Source organism: Harpia harpyja, chromosome 2 (genome assembly GCF_026419915.1).
Source record: "Harpia harpyja isolate bHarHar1 chromosome 2, bHarHar1 primary haplotype, whole genome shotgun sequence".
Lineage (NCBI taxonomy): Eukaryota > Metazoa > Chordata > Aves > Accipitriformes > Accipitridae > Harpia > Harpia harpyja.
In genome coordinates, this window is record NC_068941.1 from 30,686,608 (window position 1) to 30,709,492 (window position 22,885).

At 42.8% G+C, this 22,885-nt stretch overlaps 1 protein-coding gene across 2 annotated transcripts in view; it reads left to right on the top strand.

The window, feature by feature from the left end:
• The window catches only part of ELOVL6 (ELOVL fatty acid elongase 6), an 81,639-nt gene that overhangs the window by 42,281 nt on the left and 16,473 nt on the right, over positions 1 to 22,885 (top strand). The window contains exon 2 of one of the 2 annotated variants that reach the window (XM_052774565.1): positions 13,589 to 13,720. The exons of the other annotated variant lie outside the window; for it this stretch is intronic. Within the exon in view, the coding sequence (XP_052630525.1) occupies positions 13,589 to 13,720 (132 nt within the window). The remainder of the gene's footprint in view (positions 1 to 13,588; positions 13,721 to 22,885) is intronic. 2 annotated transcript variants of the gene reach the window in all.

Sequence of the window (22,885 nt, forward strand, 5' to 3'; positions counted from 1 at the left end):
GTTGAGTTAAGTTTCAATTACATGGGGCCACATTCTCGTGTACTTACCTGTTTTGCGAGTGAACCCATTTTCTTTAATTATTATTTAACAGGATCATTTAGCGTGTTACCGGTAGTAGTAGTATCAGTACAATTTGTTTTTTATCAGTAGTATTGCTATTATTTAACAGGAGTGAGTGGGAAGTAGAAGTGGGATTTATTCTTTCTGCCATCCAAGCAAACAAGAGCACATCGGAGACATGAATAAAATCTGTTACAGTGCTATAGAGAGTTTTTGGTGTATATCAGCACAATATTTAAATACACATACAGAAGAAGAAAGAAGCACAAGCTAATTTGAGTAATAAGGACTGGTACTGTTGTGACTGAAGGCTACTTAGGTCCGTCATCTGGTTTGTAGCCACGTAACACCCTTGTTTTATTTAGGGCAAAAGCTGCCAGGGTAGGGCAGGATGGGTGGAGTGGTGGCTATAGCACGGATCCAGCATTTTTCAGAAATGTGTATGAGAAGCTCAAATCTGTATTTATAAGAATTCAACCCCCAAAAGAACAAACTTTTGCAACTACAGGTTTGATACGTCTTTAAACAAGTCACCAGTGTTGTGTGAGACTGCTAAGCATCTAAGGCTGAGAGATGCTTATTCTTTTTGCTGATACACTAGGTAGCTGGAGGGACTAAAACATAAACTGTAGGCTGAAAACAAATAATTTACAATGAATCACAAAACTGAATGTGTTTTTGCTTGGCCCAACCTGTCATGCTTGCTAGCCTCCATTCGGGTGAGGGACGCAGGAGCTCTGCTGCGATTGTTGGTCTGGGTACTGGAGCGGCATGCTGGCCTCTGCCCACTCAAGAGGGACTCTGCACTGGCCGGATGCTGTGCTGCCAACGGGGCTGAAACTGCTGAACCGAAAGGCACTTTGAACATGGACTTTGTGCCTTCTTGGTAAAAGACAGAAGGCACGAGTTATTTTTCATCAGAGACCCTTCTCTGCCACTCGTCCCTCTGCACATGCAGTCACGTCAGTGATTCAGGCGAGCGAGAAGGAGCAAAATGAAGGGCTGCATTGGGTATTTCCACATGAGCCAGTGCACCTGTGCACTGTGCTGACCACATGGAGATAGCAGCTCAGAGCCCCAAAGCAGCAAAGCAGAGGTTGTGCTCGAGACCATTACTGCTGGCTCTCTCAGCACAGGTACGGGTTGGCCCCAACACAGCAGTACCACAGCCAGGACACAGGCAAACACAGGGGCACGTGTCTGTGTTTTTCAGTCATAGAATCATAGAATCATTTCGGTTGGAAAAGACCTTCAAGACCATCGAGTCCAACCATTAACCATGCCCCCTAAACCATGCCCTGGAGTACCCTGTCCACTCGCTTTTTGAATACCTCCAGGGATGGTGACTCAACCACTTCCCTGGGCAGCCCATTCCAATGTTTGACAACCCTCTCAGTAAAAAAATTTTTCCTAATATCTAACCTAATTGTTGGTGCAGGTCATGGTCTCTAAAATATTTTTGTTTTCAGTGGGACAGAGTCCTAGTGAGCCAGAGAAATTAAAGTAGAAAAAAACTTTGCAATGGGGCAGGAGGTGAATCACTGGCGTAGGTCCCTAAAACATGAGTAAACTCTTTCCCCTTGGCATTTTGAATTCCAAGACGGGCTGCCTTTTGGAAAACATGCTGCAGTGAAATCTTGGTCCAGACGCAGAGTAATTGTGAAACTCTCTGATACGCATTTATAGTGTGCTTACACTCATGAATCTCAAAGCAGGCTACAGCTAAAGGCAAAAAAAAAAAAATCCAAAACCAAAAGCAGTAAACATTTGCTCCAGGGTATCACGAAAGTGGAAAAACTTGTTGAATACACAGTGTTACAACGTTTTCTTTGGGCACTTAGGTTAGCTGGGTGGCAAATATGCAGTGGTGTTGATCATTACCAACCTCAAAGAGATAGCATTTACCTTTCCCAAGCAGAGAGGCTTGTAAAAGCAAGCTATTGTTAATGCGTACTTAATGCACAGAAACTGGAGTGCCCAGCCCATGGAGACTGTGGTAGGCGCTTGGATCATGCTGGTTTAGCAAGAAGGCATCAAGATGCCCAGTCTCAGCATGTGAGTTGTGTGACAGGGCTGCTGGGTGCAGGGTCAGCAAGGGTGACCAGTGCCTGGGCGGTTTTGTGGTTCAGCTGCTGGCATGGGCTGTGGTGGGAGTGATGCAAAGCACGGGAGCATCTCAGGGAAAATAGTATCTTTCGGAAGATCACTTTCTTCCCCCTCTCTGTTGCCCACGAGATCCTGCGCATGGGTGCCAAGGGACTCTTGTATTCCCTTTACAAATGAAAGAAGAAACAGAGCAACAGAGCATCCTTGAACGAGATACTGATGTAAACAGGTTCATGTGTAGTTACGACATCTGATCATAACATGACAGAGACAGTGAGCAGATGCAAGAGGCAGATTTATTGGTGCTCTTACAACAGCCACATGAAAGAAAAGTGGTAAGAATAGGTGATGAGAATACAGGGTATTCTACTATACTAGCTGTGTGATACAGAAATTAATTTAGGAGTAGTCTGGCTTTTTACTAGAACACATTTTTTTTTTACCTCTTTATAGGCCAGCCATAAGTTAGCAAACCTGCCATGGAGAGAAGTTGGAGCAAAATCCACAAGTTACAGAGGTAATAAGTGGTGGACAATCCAATTAAGAAAAAGAATAGGAAAAGGTATATGTTTGGAGATGTAAAACAAATTTTGATTATGTGACCTTTGAGAAAAAACAACAGTCAGATCATTTATTTAATTGCTCTACCTTCATGGGAGGCTACATTCTGTTTAAAAAAAATCTGAAACGGTATCACTGACATGCTGACAGGCTTTGCTATTCATTTGCAGTAACCTGGTTCTCCCTTTTGCCCCTTAATGACCATGGCCATTAACTTCTGACTGTTGTTGTATTTGAATTGTTTAAAAACATATTCATATTTATGCCCTTGCTTTGCTCCATTTGTCTGCCTGTCCAGAAGAGCTGAATGTCAATTACTGCTCGCTCCTTGTAATGCTCCTTTTCCTTCTTGTGGTGTGTATGCAGCCACTTCCACTGTAGTCCAGATTCATCACCTTGTTTGTCCATGGTTTCTTTCCTTTTGGCATCTCTTTTTAACAGGTCCCTTGTGACCAAGATTTAGCAGAGTCTAGGACAGGCAACTCTCTGTGTATATGTAACACTTTAATGTTATACTTGGTAATCCTTTAGTAACCTGGGCTCTTTATACCATGGTGGAAAGTGAAATACTGCTAAGCAGTTTAGTATCCCATCTAATTAGGTGAGGGGGTGGCTAAGGGCAGGATGCAGTCAGCCGAGCCCTCGCAACTGGAAGCAAGAAGAAAGACCCAGACTCTTTAGTTCGGGATTGTTGGCGGGTCCTGCCACCTCGAGAGAGACATGAGGGTGCCCATGCCAAGGGTGAAGCTGTAGGCAGAGGTGGAAAACCAGAACAAGCTGTCACAAACATATTGCTGACAGGATAGAGATAAGCTACGTTAATGCTGTGTACTTTGTACTTCCTTGTGCCACTCCTGCTGGTCTATTCCGATTGTTTCGGGCTGGTTCAGGACTGCAAGTGGGATGTCTGCAGGAAATGCCCGAAAAACAGCTGGGCTGCGATATTTAGTTGAGGAACGGGTGCTGGTGATTGTACAGTGTTTGGTACGTTCCTCTGTCCCATCTTCATTTCTACTACAGGTTTAGGAATGTCATCCTGCCTCTTAAATTTTGTCTGCATCAGATCCTGAAAACTCTGACAGTAATTAGAACGTTACTTCTAATGGTTTGTCACTCGCAGTATTTCTCACGGTGGTTTACGTTCTCTCCTCAAATAATTTTAGTTGGATTCAGGGCAGTTTGCCTTTTCCTTTATCTTTGTAAGGGTCTGCTTTAAAGGTACTGCCTTGACTGATTTCAAGCAGAGCGATTCTGGATTTAACGAAGAAGCTATAGGTCATGGTCAATGACATGGCAATCATGACAGATGAAAGTACTGGGAAATTTAGTAGCAGATTAGTCTGGGGACTGAAACCTCCACTGGGAATGAAAAGCATAAAATCTTATGTAAGTAGTGGCGAGGTTTAGTTCATGAAAATGTCATTTGATAATGATAACGTAGCCAGCCAATGTGCAGGGCTACCTTCTCTGCTGGTGGACGCGTTGGGCAAGCTGCAAAGCATCATGTTGTAAGGCGGTAGCAGCATGTCAACCTGCCTCCTAGCTACTCCGAACTGTTCCCTGTTGCAAGTTTTGAGCACTGCTGAAACACCTTTGTATTTGTCCTGACCTGCTTCCCAGTTGATTAAGAAGGAAAATGGCTGTTTGGCAGGGCTCTGTTTTAGAGAGATGGTTGAAAAGATTATGGCAAGATTGCCCCATTTTTTTTTCTGGATTTGCTAGTTTCCTATCAGTCAAGAGTTAGGTCCAGGTTCGCTGCAGTGTTTCCATTAGCATCCTTTGTCACTTGATCGCTCAGCACTAGACAAAGATCAGATGTCCTTGAAGATTTTATTAGATACATCAAGCAGTCCTTGACATCATGTATCGAAAAGTACCACGGGACCAGTCAGTGCAGGCAGTTGTTCTCCTCATGACCTGATTTTTCTTCACTAAGGGATGCTGGAAAATATTCTTTCATTTGCTTCTCTACCAAAATGTCCTTTTTTATGAGCTCCATTCAGTCCCTTCTCTTCCACAGGGCATGTGAGCATTTACAGGGTTTGAAAGCAAGACATTTTATTCTGCAGTTCCATTACTGCAATGTCGCTGGTACCAGTATCCCCTTTTAATCAGACCTAGGCCACAGAATGGCATTGCTGGCTTGCTCCAATCTGTCTATATGATTTTGGGTCTTTAGATGGGGAGGAGAAGGGTGGTAAGTGTATATTCTAATTCATTATGCTTTTCAGGCATCCCCTCAGTTTGGTTTGCTCCAGGATAATTTAAGGTTTTCCAGCATTGAAAGAGTTATGAAGTGATCCTTTCCATATGGTGGTCACCAAGTCCTAGCAGTAAGGGCTTATTTGTTCATGACTTTTGGCTGCCCTGTTTCTAAGGTTGTGCTCTGCTCCACAGGAGGGTCTTGCATGTCTTTTTTGGCTGGGAATGCTCTCAGGAAAATAAGAATGGTTTTTGTTTGTTTGTGTTTTGCAATCCAGTGGCAGTTGTAGCAACATCATTTTCTGAGGTGGTATTGCAGAAGGCTGGAAGGGAGCAACGTCTGCTGGAATGTCTTTTAGGGTGGATAGATAGAAAAATAACACACTGCTTGCTTGCAGTCCCTGCATTTTCCATGTTTCATTTTGAATGACTGCTTTTTTTCCACTTAAATATTTTTTGAGATCCAACAGACATTATTTCCAAGACTGTTTACAAGTTGCATTTGCAATGGTAGAGAAACCTGACCATGCCACTGTGGTGCATAGGCTTTCCTGCGGATGCAGGGGCAAAGGTAGCTTTAGTAAAGTATTCTTATTGATGTGTGGCTTGTAGTGTTGTGTTGTGTCCTGTAAAGTAAATAAATATCTATCCCCAAAGCAGTGAAAAAAGCAGCACTTGTCTATATGTCTATAAATAACATTTGTGAGTTGCTTCAGGGATCTTTCTGGTTCTGAAGGCCTTAAGCTGATGTACTCCTTTAAGTGTAAACTTACTGAATGTCATAACCATTGATTGATTTGATCAGATAAAGCAGATCAAATGAGTGAGGCGGTGTGGACATCTAGTTATTTTCATGCTAAGCCTGTATGACATACCTCCACTAGCATCTTCATTAACTGCTTTCAGGTGAGATGTGGGTACAAACAGAATTACTTCAACTGGGGGAGATGTAGGTTAGTAGTCCCCAAGTTCAGTTGCAGTTGTGTTTACTAGCTCCAGGTCTTTATTGTGGAGGGCAGACATTTAAATTTACATTGATGAAATTAGAAGTGAAAGTACTGTAGCTTTTCTTCAGAACTGCAGTGCCTGTGACCTACATTAGGTTCCACTGCTCTCTGCCGTCTCTCCACCAACCACCTGAAAGCCCCAGCAAAGCCTGGAGAAACCCTTGGTGGGTCCAAGGGGACAGTGGGACACCCTACTGTGTCAGCTGTTATAACCCCAAGTCTTTGTATTAAGAACTAGGTACGTTGTCAGAGTGATACAGATGAGTGTAGCAGAGGCTCCTGGTAGAAGAGGAGTTTCTCTGACTACACTAACCTGCTATGAAAATTGTTAACAGGGATGGGGATGGTCATCATTTTGCTGGTAGGCTCCTATGATTCTTCTGGGGCTAGATTCAATTCTTAGCTCTGGTGACATAAATCTTGGGGGATTTGTGCAAAAATGTTACTTATCATCAGTGTCAGTAACAGTGAGGTCAGATGCTGGCCCATCCCCTGGGGAGGAATGGAGACATTGTGACGTTGCTTTTATTTGGGATTGTAGCTTATGGGTTTTTAAGGGTTTATGATTTGTTCCATTAAGCCTATATGAGGCTTATAAAGAACAAGGGACTTCATGTACTTTAGAGCTGAGTTTGCCTCTTCTACCTGAAAAAAAAATTGTCCCTGTATTTTAACTTCATTTTCTCACCCTAACGCTTTTCTTACATTTTCCTACTACAACGGGAAAGCAAGAAAAATTTACTGTTGCTGTTTTCATCCCTAGCTGCACACTTTTTAGTTTGTGGCTAATATTGTGTAACACTTATATTCTACAAGCATGAGTGTGACAAACTACTGGCCAACACATTTCAACAAAACAAATACAACCATCAGGGAGGTGCAGGATATGAGCCATATTCCCCCGTGCCTCCACACTGCTGTGCCCTTGTTTCTCCTCTCTGTAGCTTTAGGGCTGTTGCCTGCCCTGCCAACAGCATGAGGTGGGAGTGCTTTCCTGCTCTTGGGTCTGATTGAATGCCATGTGGGGGGGAGGCTCAGGTGGTCACAGCTTCTTGCTCCCCAAGGAGGATGCCCATGTAGGCTGGCCGGTGGGGAACTGAGGCTGTCTCCAGCCAGGCCTATGGATACACCACAGCAGGCTGTGACCTGGTGATACACCACAAAAAAACAGTTGCTCTACGCTTCAGAGGTAGCTGGCCCTGCAGCTCTCCGGGGAGCGGTTCCTGCTCCGACTTGAGCAACGGGGGACCTGGGCTTCAGGCTATGCCTCAGCTCAGCTGTTAGCACTCGTGGAGCAAGGAGTGCACGCGCAAGTCCTTCTCCTCCTCCATCCTTTTCAGCCAAGTTGAGCTTTGGACAGTTCCTGCAGCAGTCCCTCTGGCAGCCTCCCCGCGCCGTGTTTCCTTCCTTTCCGTGGGTTAAGGAGTTGGGCTGATGATACAGGTACTGTCTGTCAGTAATGACATGAATTGGGTGACGGGAACAGGACCCCAGAGAAAAGGCAGAAGTGGGGGAATAGCAGTCCCTGGCCAGGATGTGTTCCTGGGGCCATGACTCCTCTTCCCTTGCTCCCAGCAGGGAGAGGGGTGCCTGGGGAGCTGCCCTGGCCTTGGGAGGAGCGCAGAGCTTCGTACCCGACAGTACCTGTCATGAGGAGGCTGAAACGGTCTTTTGAGAGGCAGGCTTTAGAAATCAAAGGATCAGGTGATTGGTATGAGATACATCCCTGTTTACTCTCTGATAGCTTGTTACGTCAAAGACTATCATCAGTGAGTCACCTACTCGTGTGTGTGACTGTCATCATTGCTGTTCTAAATATAAATGTCAGAGGATATTGAGCTGTAGAAATAAATCAGAGTGTGCTGGCATGTGTGTATCAGACAGGTCTTCTGCATGTCCTTCTCTCTCCATTATTAAGGCTGGTACGGTCAATGGGAAACAGCTGCAGAAACTTAAAGCCAGGAGTACAGGTTATATTTTCATATGCAGATCTGGCATATCCACACATTGGATCTCTTCTTGCTGATTCTGTCAAAATTATATCTGGGAAGACAGAGAGAAAGGTTTGCTTTGACAGTATTTCTGAGGTAGAAACACTGAGAGACTGAGAAGCGTTTTCACACCCTTTTTTATACATACAGACTGTGTGATTTTTAAATAAGCACCAGAGAGAAAGTAACTTTGCCAAGGCTACCAGCCACTGCTTGTGAGCTGTGGACACGGGTATGCTGTGTGATTTACACTGGTTCAGGTTAAAGCACTTTAATCAGACTCTCAAGTTAGGAGTTTCAATTCTAAACACAAGTGGTGGTTGTTTTCTGTTGAAAGCTGGGAGAAATGGGTAAGAAAAGTCCCTTTGCTTTCACCTTACCAAGCATCCTTTTTTTTCTTTTTTTTTTTCCCCCTAGTAAAATCTGGTTAAGTCAGTAAAATGGTGATGAAGAAGGCCAAAAGAAAAACATTGGGAGCCTGAAATTGCCTGTTTACTTGCCAGAAGCACTCTGCTCTGGCAACTGCAGTGTTTTGGTTTTTTACCTGTTGTGCTCTCTTTACAGCATATGAAGACGTGGTAATGAATTTAAGAATGAGCTCTGCCTGTGCAAAGGAAATACATCTTGATAAAAAAAAGTTTTTAAAGTCCTATAGAATGTAAATAGAGGGGGCTAACACTGCTTCACTTTTCTACTCCCCTACTGAATGCTGTTATGAGGATAATCCTGTATTACATGATAGAGGGTAGTTAAAAGATCTATGATAAGGTTGTCCTTTCTGCATTTCTATAAGGATTTTCCTTAATGATTAAAGAAAATGCTATGGAAATATTAAATTTTATAGCAAATATCTATATCTGTTTCAATTTACTCATTAACATCAGAGAACTCTACAATAATGACTCAGGCTGCTATTTTCAGGGGAAAAATGATAACAGTGCATCTGGGCTGAAACCACCTCCGCTTCAGCAGCACTGCAATATTCGGGGCTATTTCACTTTGAATCAGAGAGACCGGGATGTCTTGCACTGCTGCGCGTGAGGCCCACCCTCAGGCTTTGGCCCCTTATTTTAGAATACTGTGGTAATTCTTATACTTTTGGTATTTTATAAATAACATATTTCTGGGGGAGTCAGGATTTCTTATTCCTTAGCCATCTGTTTACTGTTGCTTTCTACTTTGGATTATTTGCTGCCCCTTTCCGTGTTGTGTTTTCCTGCCTGAGACTGGATGGCTGATCTCTCCCTGTCACTCCTTTGTGCCTGAGTGGGCTTTGCTGGGTGGGACTCCCCGGCTGCGAGCGAAGAGAAGCTTAGTTCCTGGTGGGGTGGATTTCCTCTGTCTTCCTTTATCAGCCCCAGTTTCTGCCTCCCTCTTCTCAATTATACTTCTTTTCCTTTTCTTTCCTGTCTCCATTCCTCTGCCATAGGGCAGACCTAATAAAGGATTTCAGCTTCTAAAAAGCATGAGTGCCCAAACCTTCATCCATCCTCGATAAAACACATCACCTGCCTATAGTTTACATAGTGCAGAGGGACAAGCAGAACCTGTGGGCTGTGGTCCAGGGGATGATAATACCACCTGTCCCTGTTGTAGGATTTTTGCAGGAGAGTGACCAAAGCTCTGTGTTCAGCGTGGGTAGCCTGAGCCCATTGGTGTGCCTATGGGTGCAAGAAGCATCCTTGCAGGGGCTTCAGCAGAGAAAGGACTTCAAGCCTCCTTCCCTTCCATGCTGTCCCAGCTTCACGTCCATCTCTTGGCCACCAGCTCCCCTCGTTTGCTGCCCTGCTTACCATTCATCCTTCCTCTTCTGTTTCTCCCATCGTGTCAGCTGCTTCTGCCTGTCCCCTTGCCTCGTGATATGGCCACCTCTGTGCTAGCGTCCTGGAAGATCTGCCTCACATCTTCAGCCTGTTGCCCCAAATTCTTGCCTCCCTTTCTTGTAGTAACCCCCAGCCCAAGCAGAGCGTTTTATAGGTTCTCCAGAAAATTCCCCTGCCTCCCTTTTGGGGGAAAGAGCTGGCAACTTTTGACGGGGAAACATGGAGTTGTATTCAGTAGAGATAGTACTTAGTCCCTGAAGTCTGAAAATGTAGGAAGGTGGGAGACAACTGTGAGAAACAGAAATGCCAGAAAAATATGGAGGATTTGGCAGCCCTGTCTTTATGTCTACTGTGTTACCCTGCAGAACAGAATTGAAGACAAACACATGAATGTGCTAATGTTGAAGTTATTGGATGCGAGTCTGCTACTGAATTACTTTGGGGGATTTTTTTATTTTTTTAGTTTCAAGGTTAATTTTTTTTGTCATCATTCTGCTCTATTTAGTTTCTCTTCAGATAACAGTAATGAGAAGTTACAGTGCTCCAGAACAACTCCAAAACTCTGTCTTTAACATGCTCATTTGATATTAACCTCCTTTGGCTAAAACCGTATCAGATATAATTGAATGCTGTCAGATTGCCATTGCTTTGTGTCACCAGCCCAGGAACCAGACTGTAGTCATGAACCTTTCAGGAAAATCCATCATAAAAACACTGGCAGGAAGCTGGTTAATACCAGTCTAATGCAGTTAAACAGATTATCTTAAGAGTACATACCTCTGCAACCCCTTTATAACTATATCACCTGGACTACCCAGTCCTTTTAACCATTATTATGCTCCAAAGAGGGAAAATTCCAAGTCCTTTGGATGCAAAAAGTTATCAAAAGTTGTCAGCAGGTGTCAAAACAGAGAGGTGATTTCAAAATCAGCCTAGTCATTATTCAGTATTGTGCTTACCTCTGATAGGAGATAATACAACTGCATCTTTCCTTGTCTGAAACTGCTTACAGCTGCTCTCTGCAGTTCACATCATGCCTGCAGTCAAATCTTCTCGTGTCTGCCACTGCCAATACAAAGCTGTATACTGTGGGAATACCATTTACCATCATTGCAAATAATGCTAAACTCATTACAAAGCTGTTAAAAGTGACCTAAAATTTATCTGTTGTTCTAATTAGTATAATGTAACTATTGACCTCCATAGACTTGACTGAACTCACAAAAAATAGTTTCAGTAGTAAGAAACAAAACGAAATGTTACTTGGTGTAAATATATGGAGTATCTTGCCCAGGAAGAAGGGAGTCAAACAGAGCACAGACCTGAGCTGCTAACTCATTCAGACTGGTCTTTTCTTCTTGAATTGGAACTGAAGTCGAACCATTACTTTGAAGTCTTGGCTGTATTTGATCCAGAACTGAACTGCTCCCTGCCCACCTGCCTTCCTGCAAAGCATCTCTAGCTACTGCTCTTAAATCCTAACCTCCTCCCGTGCCAGCCCACGGAGCCCGTGTCCTGTTGGCAGCTGCGTGGCGGTACTGTCGCAGTTTTTTTCCCCTGGACAGAGATGCCATCCTGCCCTGCTCGAGATGTCATCCTGCACTGCTCTCAGTTGCTGTGGAGCTCCCTGCATGGACCAGTGCAAGACAGACCTTTCCTGCCTCTGGTGTGAGGGACTCCCACTACAGTGCCGTACGGCGGGCGGGGGGTTTGCACCTCCCTCGTGGCGTGGGGCTCCAGGGTCCCTCCTGTGGGGGCCCTGCGCAGGACCTGGCTTGAGGGGCCCTACATGTGTATGCGTATCTCCATACCTCGTTGTGTGCATTGCTGTGTGTCTGCGCTGAGCGCTGTGAGCCCAGACTTTTGTGGGATCGAAGGGGCAGAAGCATGCAGAGCGGATGTCTCTCCCGATGCCCTGGGGCAGCCAGGAGAGCACTGCAGGCTGTGGTACAGCCCATCACACGCCCTCTGCATTCCCTCGCCCACGCACAGGTTGGCGATGGGCTGCTCTGCACACTGCTGCTGAAGAGGCTGCAGAGGGAAGGAGATGGGAACGCGGTCCGACCTCTCACACTGAGAGTCTGCTCCTGTCTCGTAACCTATAAATCTTATCTTAACAGTTAGATGGTTCAGTATGAGCAAGTTTGAGGTGGTTCATCACTATCCAAACTGGTTAACAAATATTTACTGACCTCCAGCCAAGCTAAACAGCAATCATGCTATTCAAATGTGGTAATTCTGCCCCTTCCCTGACTGTGAAATTCAAGACCATAGAAGTGAAAATGAATGCTTTTTTCTTTATTATGCGACGAATAAGAGTTGAGGCTTTGTGGTTTTCAAAACCCGGTTGTGATAAACATTGCCATGGCAATTAGACCATCTCAATGCGCAAGGTGAGAGGGTGCTGGCTCTGTGGTCACCCTGGGGCTTGTTGCCAGTGTGGATGCTAAAGCTCACCCAGGGGACCACAGGCACTGGCTCCACCCTTCTCAGTGCAGAGCACCAGTCGGATTTTCATGCAATTACCCGTGTTTTGCAACACAGAGCTATAAACATGTCAATAGAAACAGAGGAGTTTCTAGTGGGCAGAAAATGGTGTGCTGCTGCAGGCATACTGATATGCCTTTGTCTCTTTGGACTTCGCTTTTACTTGGCTTTCAAACTCATATAAAACTCATTTATCTCCAGTGAAGGCTGCATGTGCTTTCTTTGTACTTCCAATCAGATGTGCTACTACAGCTTTTCTTAGTTTTCATGGACCTCATGAGAAGACCCTTGTCTATCAAGAAGCTTGCGATCCATGTAGCAGTTGCCTTGAGCATGCGCTGACACGCGCTGCGCTGTGCCGTACTGTTCTGCACGTATTGCTTGGCCTTCAGGACCGTGCTGTGCTGTACATATCCCTTGCCAAAAGGGAGAAGATTTTAGAGAAAAATCTGTTCCTAAATATATGCCCATCCAGTTAGGCCACCATTAATGCTGTACATCATTAAGTCTTAGTCAGTGTAATATTGTGCTGTGTGGGAAGGAATCCAGGCTGAATCTATTTTTGACCTCTAATGGTTGATGTACACGAAGTTATAGTAGCAGAGTTCAGATGTTTGCTGATTATTGCTGGCTGGACTACTATCAGGCAGTTTTAAAAGTAAAAATTGCGGTTCTAAAAGTACCACTGAAGTTCCTTAACAGACCCCTGCTTGACCTTTCAGCAAATTCACTGGATTTCCTGAACTGGCATTCACAGGCAGGGCTTGTGCAGCAGGACGATGCCACGCTGCTTAATGGGGTCGCTGCTTAACGGGGCTACTGACCTCTCCTCGCTGGTTCTCCACTTTTCATGAGGCTCTTCATGTTGTGTTGCAGTGCTCAAGTTTAAGTGTCTTCTTGGAGGAAACAATGGGAAACTAAATTGCCAGGTAGCAAGGAGCCTGCGGGAAACAAAAATTGATATGAAAAAGATAAATGAGCCACAAAACGTAATCAGCTGGTTCAAGTATCAACCGTGTTGTGCTTGCAGAAAAGTGTCTGGGCTCTGCAATATCTATTCTGTTTCTCACAGAAGTTCAGTCTTCAGAAACTGGGGAAGAATGGGAGCCTAATTTGGCTGTCCTTTTTCAGAACTTCCCCAGTGTCAGCTTTGCCTGCACCTGGACCTGGCCCTATGTGCAGGCATGTAGGTTCATACACTAACGATAATCTCAACTGGGCTGCAGGAGTGTCTTCAAAAGAGTTTCCTTTCAAGGAAACAAGCCCTTGGCAGTTATGTCCAGATGCGACTCTGCTGTGTATCTAATAGTAATTAAATACTTGACAGGTGTTTTTTGGTTTTGTTTTGCAGGAAGAAATCCTTCCTATTTTCAGCTCTGTATGCTGCCTTTATATTTGGTGGTCGGCACCTAATGAACAAACGAGCAAAATTTGAACTGAGGAAACCACTAGTGCTCTGGTCCCTGAGCCTTGCCGTCTTCAGGTAGGCATTTCTTCACACCAACTGCCTTTGACAGTAGTCCGTGAGGAGGGTTTGGGGTTCTTCACATACAACAGCACTGCTAACGTGACAACAGGCTCACCCAGAAATGGCATTTCTTTAGTTCTGCTATTCAGAGTTATGTCCTGATCCACTCCTCACCATTGAAATGGTCCCCTTTGACTTGCCAGATCATTCGGCGTTTGAAGAGGAGAGAAATCAATAACCTTCTTGAAGAACAAAGGTGAAAATAAAGTGAGGACACGAGAAAAAGCACTTATCATTGCAATAAATTTATCATGGAATATACAAATGGAAATAAACACATTAAGATGTTAGTCTGGTTCTCACTTACTAGTTAGTATTAACATTTATATGGCTGCATATATGGAATATTTAGTAAAGACTCTCATCTCCATTACAGTGAGGTAAACCTAAAGTCACTGCTTAGATGACAGGTAAATCAGGTCACTGTAATTGAAACCAGTATCTGGCTTCTGGTTATTCCATCGCAAAGAGCTTGTGAATATAGCGAAAGGGTGGCTCCACAGGGAAAGGCTATTTTTTAGTGATGCACATCTCTCTAGCTGTGTGTTGATTCTGTATCATCGAGTATGGGGAAAGTCAGGTTCAGATTCTGGATAGTTGCTGAAGCCAGGAGTAAAACTGACCAACCTGAAATCCACTTTATCTGCTTAATATGCTAATTTTTAATGAGGCTGAAGATAAACAAACAAATGAACAAATGCTTATAAAAATAACCCTTACAAACACACAAACTTTTGGTACAATTTACTAATAACAGTACACAGAAGACCTGAAGATTATCCTTTATTTCAGTGCCTATTGGGAGTGTAAGTTATAGTTCACTCAACAGCATAGAAACCATTTGCAAACCATTAACAAGCATTGATACCTGTATCTTTTTCTAATATCAATATAATAATTACTGATTTTTTAGTTCACAAGTACATAAAACATGTTTGCTTACTGACCAGCTGTGAATGGTGCATGATTTTTCACAGGATGGGAATAGTTTGAGCAGAGACTTTCTACAGAGTAAAATAAAGCAGGAATGGAGAAGTTTGCTTTCTTTTGTGGTTTTTGCTTTTTTTGCCCAAAATTGTTCCATCACATTGACACTTTCTAAAACTCTGGCAGGTAAAAATAAATTATATTTCTAAGTTGTCTCATCCAGCTAGGACATGCTAACAGAAGAACTTTATGTTGGCTTGGTTTTAATAATTCATTGGTAACTTTAAAAAAAAAATCCTAGTGCAGACAAAACTTTGAGCGATCTGGATAACTCTGACAGCAAGTTCTAACAGTGTGAAAATTTATAATTTTCATCTGCTTGCATTTGGCGCTGTACTGGTGGCCGCATGTCTAACATAGTTCTGCTGTTAGGGTCCTGTAAGCAATTGTCATCATTTGTTCCAGAAACAGCTGAATTTCAGCAGCTGTTGAAGTGGTTTCTAGATGGCATGTCATTTGTGGATCAGTTGGTAAAGTGATTTGTAGCAAGCAGGATCCCAAAATGCATATTCCAATTACACTTTCTTATTGAATGTAGACACTAGAAACTAGCTGACTTACGCAAAGCATTTGTAGTTTCATTCCCAGTCAGAGGGGGGGAAGCATGATTTCAGAACTGTCCTTTGCAGAAGGTGTCTAGGATGAATTTTAAAATCGCATTATTTTGAGATGGGTCTGTGGCTGGCATTCACAGTGTGGGGCTTTTAAGCAATTTCACTAATTCATTTCCTCCCCAAATCATAAGCAATGCACTGATCAACGAATAGCAAGAATATACACTACACTGTGAAAGTGCTGTCTAGGTGGACTTTAAAATCAGCACGTTCATTACTTGCTAATTGGAGTTTCCCATCATAATCATATGAAATAGCTAACGCATGGCCAGCATGAGCTGCTGAGTGATGATGCCGGGTGAAATCTAAAATGTGGACTTCGTGTTTTTGAAGCTAGAAGTTGCCAGGATGAACCTGCCACAGAGACCACCTCTTGCTGTGCCCCACGGTGCAGGCACTTGAGGTGAGCTCTACTTGTGCAGATAAGAAGCGGTGGCCAGAAGGGCGCAGTTTGAGAGGGATTCACCACTGCAGAGTTTGCTTTCTCCATCAGTTCAAACAGCACTGTTCAGGGACAAGTGTTCCCCAAGCACTGCAGAACTCACCCTTTCCTCTGCACGTCGGAAAATGAGACAGCAGGATTGAGGGGGGAGGGATGAACAGGAGTGTGAGATGTTCGGACTACACAGAAGCACTGAGCATTTAAGCTGCTGGATTTACTAGTGGGGACCAGTTGGTTATGAAAATTGTATGTCTGTGCTTAGAAAGCTTTGCTCTTGTAAGGCACTGAGTAGTACGCAGAAGAGTGAAGTAGGGAAGGGGAAAAATGACCCAAAATGTTTGCAGTAAGACAGAGCATGAAACCTCTGTAGCTTCCATAGTAACATGCAATCCCATACAAAACCAACCCAAAGACAAAACCCCTTGACTTCTTGCCTGGAAAACAGAGGAAATGCAGAATATTCATTAAAACTTGAGATGAAGACTTCTTATAAAAAGTGTTAATTGGAACATGCATTTCCTGGTGTTTCACCACCACTGTCCTTTCTAGGGCCATTGGTCATTCCCAGCCTTATTGACTCTCTTAGCAAGCTGCATTAGACTTTGAATGCTGTAAACTTTCCAAGTAACTTGGATCTTTTTTTTCTGGCTCCTCGCATAACTAAGTGGTTCATTTTCATAAGCTTGGCCTGAAAGACATTTCTGCTTCCTCTGAAGGTCAATTCAGATAGATTTAGATGCCAATGTTCTGCCTGTAAACTTACTATGGATCCAGGAAAATGCTCCTTGACTTTAAAAAGACTTCCTCTTTGGCTTTCTGGGATGCTAAAATGCTATGACTTTTACAATAGCTTGCAGAAATTCTAAGTAATGTATTTGTCTGCCGTGAGTGGTTGTACTGAGGAAGAAAAGCCGGTCTGGAGAGCCCTCAGTATTCTGCCTCAAGGTCAGTGTGAGGCTTTTTTCCAGACTCCTTGTTTATCTCCCTTCTACCTCTCCTACCATTTTACCTGCTTCAAATATCCGCAGAAATAGTAACACTTAGCAGAGGCTGGAAAGATGTGTTTGGGGCTTAAAAAAAAAGGAAATTGTCTGCCAGGCAATGACATGGTCCTTCTTCAGAATGTATCCCGTACGCCTTGCTCTTGCCAAGATCATTTAAACGTGGTAGCAGCTACAGTAGGAAACTGGCCATGCTTATAAATAAACAAAACAACTACACCACCCTACTGAGCTTGCTGAGCATTCAGGAGCTCGGTCAAGAGTGAGTTTTGTGTCAACACTGGCAGCCAGCAGGATTTCTGGGGCAGAAAAGCAGCTTTATTTCCCTTTGGAAGCATCGACTAGTTTTGAACATTTTGTCTCTGGAATAAGGTTACCACTTCTCAGTGGAAGCTTCTGTAGGAGCAATGAAAGTACATCTTGCTTTTCACTTGGAAACCACTGTGAAAACATGGTCTTCTGAAATCTTTTGCTGAGAAATTAGTTTGGGATATTTTTCTTGGGTTATTGGGTTGGGTTTTTTTTCTTCCTAGCAGGTTTGTTGACTTATTTCAAGCATTCAGGATTTATTGGTGTCTGAAATGTTTTCAGTCTTTTGTTTTGTTTTGTTTTCCACACTTCAGTTAAGTGTTTATGCCCAGCCTGGTTATGTACTGAGGTCCTGGAGGAGCAGCCCTGTGCTGCTCCATGTCAACAGGAACCCACTGTTAGGAAGCTGACAGAAAAGTTCATTTTTCAGTCTCATAAGACCCCAAGGAAACTGTTGCTGATTCACCTACACATCAAAGTGACAGTCAGCCCTGTATTTCTGAATATTTCCTGGGGTTAAAAATCTGCAAAAACACATTGAATCTGAGTTGCCAGTTTTATACTGATGCCACTTTGAACATAAAGTTAGGTCATTCATTGAATTTTTTACTTGGAGTATATCAAAAGTGTCATGCTGGCATCTCTAGGAACCAGCAAAGCTGAGACCAGGACTCTCACAGAAGGATACGAAGTCATTAATTCATGTTTTCATTACATCTCAGCTGGATTTTTGTAGGCTGTAGAGTCTGTGTAAGGGTAGCATCGCTATCAAGGAGCTTAAACACAAGGCAGCAGCATGGCACTGTTTTCACTTGCTTTCTATCGTTAAGGGGCTGCCAACAGAAGTCTCAGGGTCAAAGCACTAACTAATAATAATAAAAGGTTGTCTTCCCTAGGGAATAGTGTCACGTCAGTACAGGAAACGAAGAAGCTAAAACATCCAATGTGATGCAGTCATTTGTAGGCAGAGGCTAAGCCTAACCATGACTGGTGCAGTGAAAGGAGGGATTTGTCTCTGTCTAGCCAAATCACACAACCATAACGCTATTATCATCACCTGAGATGACTTGGATTCTAATCCAAATTCAGCTATGCTTTGTAGCAGTGGTGGAAATCAGTTGATGTCAATACAAGGTTTCCAAATGTCTGTCTTCCTGGGACACAGTTTCTCTCAAAGTAGAAGAAATGGTATCAAACATAGCTGGAAGGTCACTAGCTGCTTGCCACAAAGCTATTTGGAGCCTCAAAAGCGAAGTATCCCAACAGCAACAGGTCTTATATTTGAAAGACAAAACCAAAAAGGCTCACTGGAAGAAGGTGACTCACTTTGCTTTTATAAAACTGGTGTAATTGATTTATTACTGCAAGCACAGCAGCATTTTGTAGAAGGGTTTGCACTTGTTCCGCAGAGAGCTCCTGACAAGGCAGTCCGAAACACGTCTTTATGTGAGGAACTCAGTCCTGAGCTGAACTGAATGGAAAAGACTAAACATAAGTTTAAAGAAAGGATTTCAATTGCTTGGATTTGTGACTCTGAAATGCATTCTAGTTATCATGCTTATAAGTAGGAAAATTGATGAAAAATGATTCAAATTTACATCCTATCTCAAGAGCTGCCATTCACAGATACTTGCCCTGGAGATTAAAACACAACTTAATTTCATATGTTGCTGAGCAACCCATCAAAATCTTAAAATACTCCAAAATTTTATAAAGGTCCTGACAGTACCTTCAAAGAGAAAATGAATTACTGAAAAGAGCAATATTTGCCAAATAACATTAAAATTAATGAGCAGCATTTAAGGTGAAGTAATAATCTTCTCTCTTATAAATTTAAAAGCAAGTGAATTCCATTTGAAACATTCCCTATATTTGTAAAGCATTAATGCATATTCTCAGTAGGACATTTCTCAGAACCCAGATTAGTAAAATGCTTAATATATACCTACTTAACAATTTATTTCTATAGGACCATGTTCATCTTTAAGTACTTATCTGATTTTCTTATATAACAGATACTGGAAACATCTTTTTAATTACCATTTTGGAGCAAAAGTTGAAAGTTGGGTGAACAGTAGGAATTCAAAATGATTGAAGAGAAGACAAAAATCCCTTGGATGAGACTTTACAGTTTAAGAAGAAAAATTTCTTTTCTGTAAGCTGAACTGTAATCCCTATAGTGAAATACAAACAGTGCTGTGTAGGGTGAATTCATACATTGCAAAACAAATGCTAGCTGCCATTAAAAAAACAGTGTAGAGGTGATAAAAATATATAGACTAAGAACAATAAAGTACTGTCACAAAGATGTATCTCCAATATGTACCTTATTTATTCCAAGTAGGAAGAGCATCCCACGACAGGTATCTTAATTCCCAGAATTGTAATTGATGCCATGTGACAAAATGCTGTGCCCATCCTCTTCTGAAATCTCACGTCTTCATTCACTCTGCTGTTACTGCTGTGGACTCTGTTGTGTCCATCAAAGTAATTTTGAATGTAAATTGGTTTTACTGTTTTTACCTAATCAGGCCTAATTAAAAGTAAGCCAAGGATTCACTGTGAGACCTGGCTGATGCTACTGTACAGGAGATATGGATAGGAATGGCTAAAAATTCCTATGAAAATCTCTTTTTTCAGTGCTAAGCTGGGCTTCCTTTCTTTAAAAACTTCTCCCTTTTTTCTCTGACTGTTCACTTGCTTGTCTTTATTGCTGGAAAACCGGAACATCTTAGCGAAGTGAATTCAATACATTATTTGGAAAGTAGCTGTTGCTCTCGTTTTGCCCCTATTCCCTCCCCACTCTCACAATCAATGAGAGTGTTCACACTCAGTTTTTCACCTTGAATTTTACCTTTCTCGTGAGATCACCCTGTCCCAGCCCATGGGAGCCCTCGCACGCCACCACTCAGCATGAATGTTGTACTCAAAGCAGAGACTGCTGGGAGTGACACTTTTCCTCGCCATTTTAAATGGGGAGCAGACTGAAAAGTGTATTTGAGGAATAAAGAACATTTGTCTGGTGGCTTAAGAAGGGAACTGTACTAGAGAGAAAATAGATAATTCATTCAAAAGAAATCAAACCTCCCATCTGTCTCCCTAGGGCGGCACTTCTGCATTTTACTCAGCCTCAGTACTTGGTTCGTGTGCCTGGTAAAAGATCCTCCTCCATGCAGAAATCCCTGGGGAACAGAAATCTCCATGTAGTTTCTTCTGAGTAAGTCCCCAACAGCTTGTGCTGGTTGGAGACAGTGGGAATAAAACACTGAGAGGCGTTAACTCGCATGACCTATCAAATCCAACATTGCATCTGCGGACGAGCATGTTAATAAACACTGCCAAACCGAGCAGTGCTCACACGCAGGGTTGCATACGGGTGTCGAGCCGTGGTTAAGCGAAGTCACTGTTTTGCGACGAGTTTAACTTCTTCTGAACAAATGTGCATCCTCATGCCTGTACCGTTCAACATCTTCCCTAGGTTGCTGAATGAATAAAATGTATTTGTTATTTACCAACTGTAGGCGAATCCCTGAGATCTGAACTTCTTTAGATGCTTGCAGGAGTACTGCCCCAGGGAGGACAGAGTGAAAAAGGAAGATCAATGGCTCCAGGCCTGTAATTGCCATTAAATTTATGGATCTGAGCAGCTCATTACAGCTGTATTAAAACTTCTGGCTTCTTTAAGCCTTCTTTATTCTGTCAAATGCTAGTCTTTTTCTGTAACTTAGATTTTGCTTACTTTGTTACCTGCCTGTTTTACAGCTTTAGTGATGGCTAGCTCCATTGGTTGGCTTGATTCTCTGCTAAATCTTGTACTTTATTACTTTTTGGCTTTATTTGCCTAGGATAATTTCAGACTCCTGAATACATACATTTCAATGCTCTACATGACAGTTACTCTAACAACTTGATACATTTGATCCTGTAAGTATCTTTAATTTATCCTGCAGAAATAGATATGCTACTTTCTTCGGGTTATCATTTAAATCACTGCAATATTACAGTTATTCTAAAATTTTCTTGAGATAATGTTGGAAGCTGAGAATAATTTCAGTGATGACACAGGAACAAGTGCAAAAGCCCCTGAAGCATTCATTAAGGATTGCTTAAGAGGTACACTGTGCTTATGAATCCTCATGGGCTACTTTAGAAATCCTGAGATGGATTCCTTAATTCTTATGAGATTTTGCACCAAACACAGGGCTTAATTTGAAAATTGATTTTTTTTTTCTTTTTAGTAATTTAGCCACAGTCCAAACTTGATGAAATAAATATCTAAGAACTAGGAAATGTTTTTTACAGAACATCTCACTGAGTATACAGCCTTCACAGGGTGCCAGGGATCTTCAGCTGCAACAGAAGTCCAGTTATTATTTAGTGATAGAAGAGTGAGTTGTTGCTCGAGAAATAACAGCTTTCGTCAAGAAATATTGTTCCTGCAAGTTCCTACCCGCCATGTGCCAGATAATCAGGGAGCAGCATCAGGTAACAGCACATGGAGGAGGGCAAGACCATGTGATAGGTAATTACTATTGATTAGCTTGTAACTGACTCTTTGGCAGTCAGATGAGATGCAGGGATGCGTGGACGGAGCTGAGAAATTATTTCTCATTCATTGAAAGAAAACAGTTACATGTTTTTCAATGGTGTATGGTTACACAGGTGTCCCTGTAAGCAATTTATGCTATTCTCTCATGTTCCTAGGGTAATGATTGAGTGCAACTGCCCTTCAGCCTGACCATTGCTCCTTGTTTATCTCTACCAAAACCCAATGGGCCTTGTATAGCCACTGAGTGCTCTCTGTAAGACTCTCCTTGCAAGTATAACCCTTTTTACCTCTGCCAATTATGTTCTCCTCTGTTGCAAAGATTACTTGTAGGATTGTAGCCCTGGCATTTGTTTTTCTGCTATGCTTTGTAAGCGGTGCAGGTTCTTCCACCGCCTCACGGAGCTTCACTTTATTGATCATTTTTGTACACTGCTCCTCAGGATTGTCTGAATATAGCTAATCCCAATCATAAAGAAGGCAGGTCTGGGGGATCAAATTGCATTTCCTGGAGAGGGAATTCAGGCTCCCTGAGGGGGGACAGAAAAGCAGTAGCTGTGGTAGATTGATTTTTGTCCACACATATAAATAAGGCTTCTGAGTAGAAGTTGCAGCAATTGGCAGAAGTGTTGAGCTTGCCACTTTAGCAAGGGAGAATCAGATGGATTTTACTCTGCTGTGGTGTTAATGTGATTAAAGTCTCCAGATGACAGTGTCCATTGATCTGGAGCCCTGCAGAGATGTCACTGTTTGGGTGTGCTTAATGAGGTCCCTGGAGAGGGAAGGAAATAAGTTAAGCCTGGTTTTCTTTCCAGTTTTGTCAATAAAAAGGACAAAGAAATGGTTTTGGGAGCCAGGTGAGTTGTGACTAGGAAATCTGCTGACAAGAGGGAGGGGCTGAAGGGAGTGGCCCCACATAGAGGGATTTATTGCCGAGGAGAAAAAAAAAGGACTGATGCAAGGAGCACAGTATCTGCCCGCACTTGAAAACCACAGATCAAGCTGTCACTTTAATATACCTCATTTCCCTCCCCAAAATTTATCACATGGGAAACTAATAACCACCCAGGCATGTATGCATATGCTTATGGATATATAAACCTGCACAAATGATATATTATTTCTTAGAGCCATGTAAAATATTTGCACAATTTTTAAATCATTCTGAGCTGGCCTGGCTTCAGGTTTTGGTCCCAACTGAAAGCTCAAAATGATTTGCAT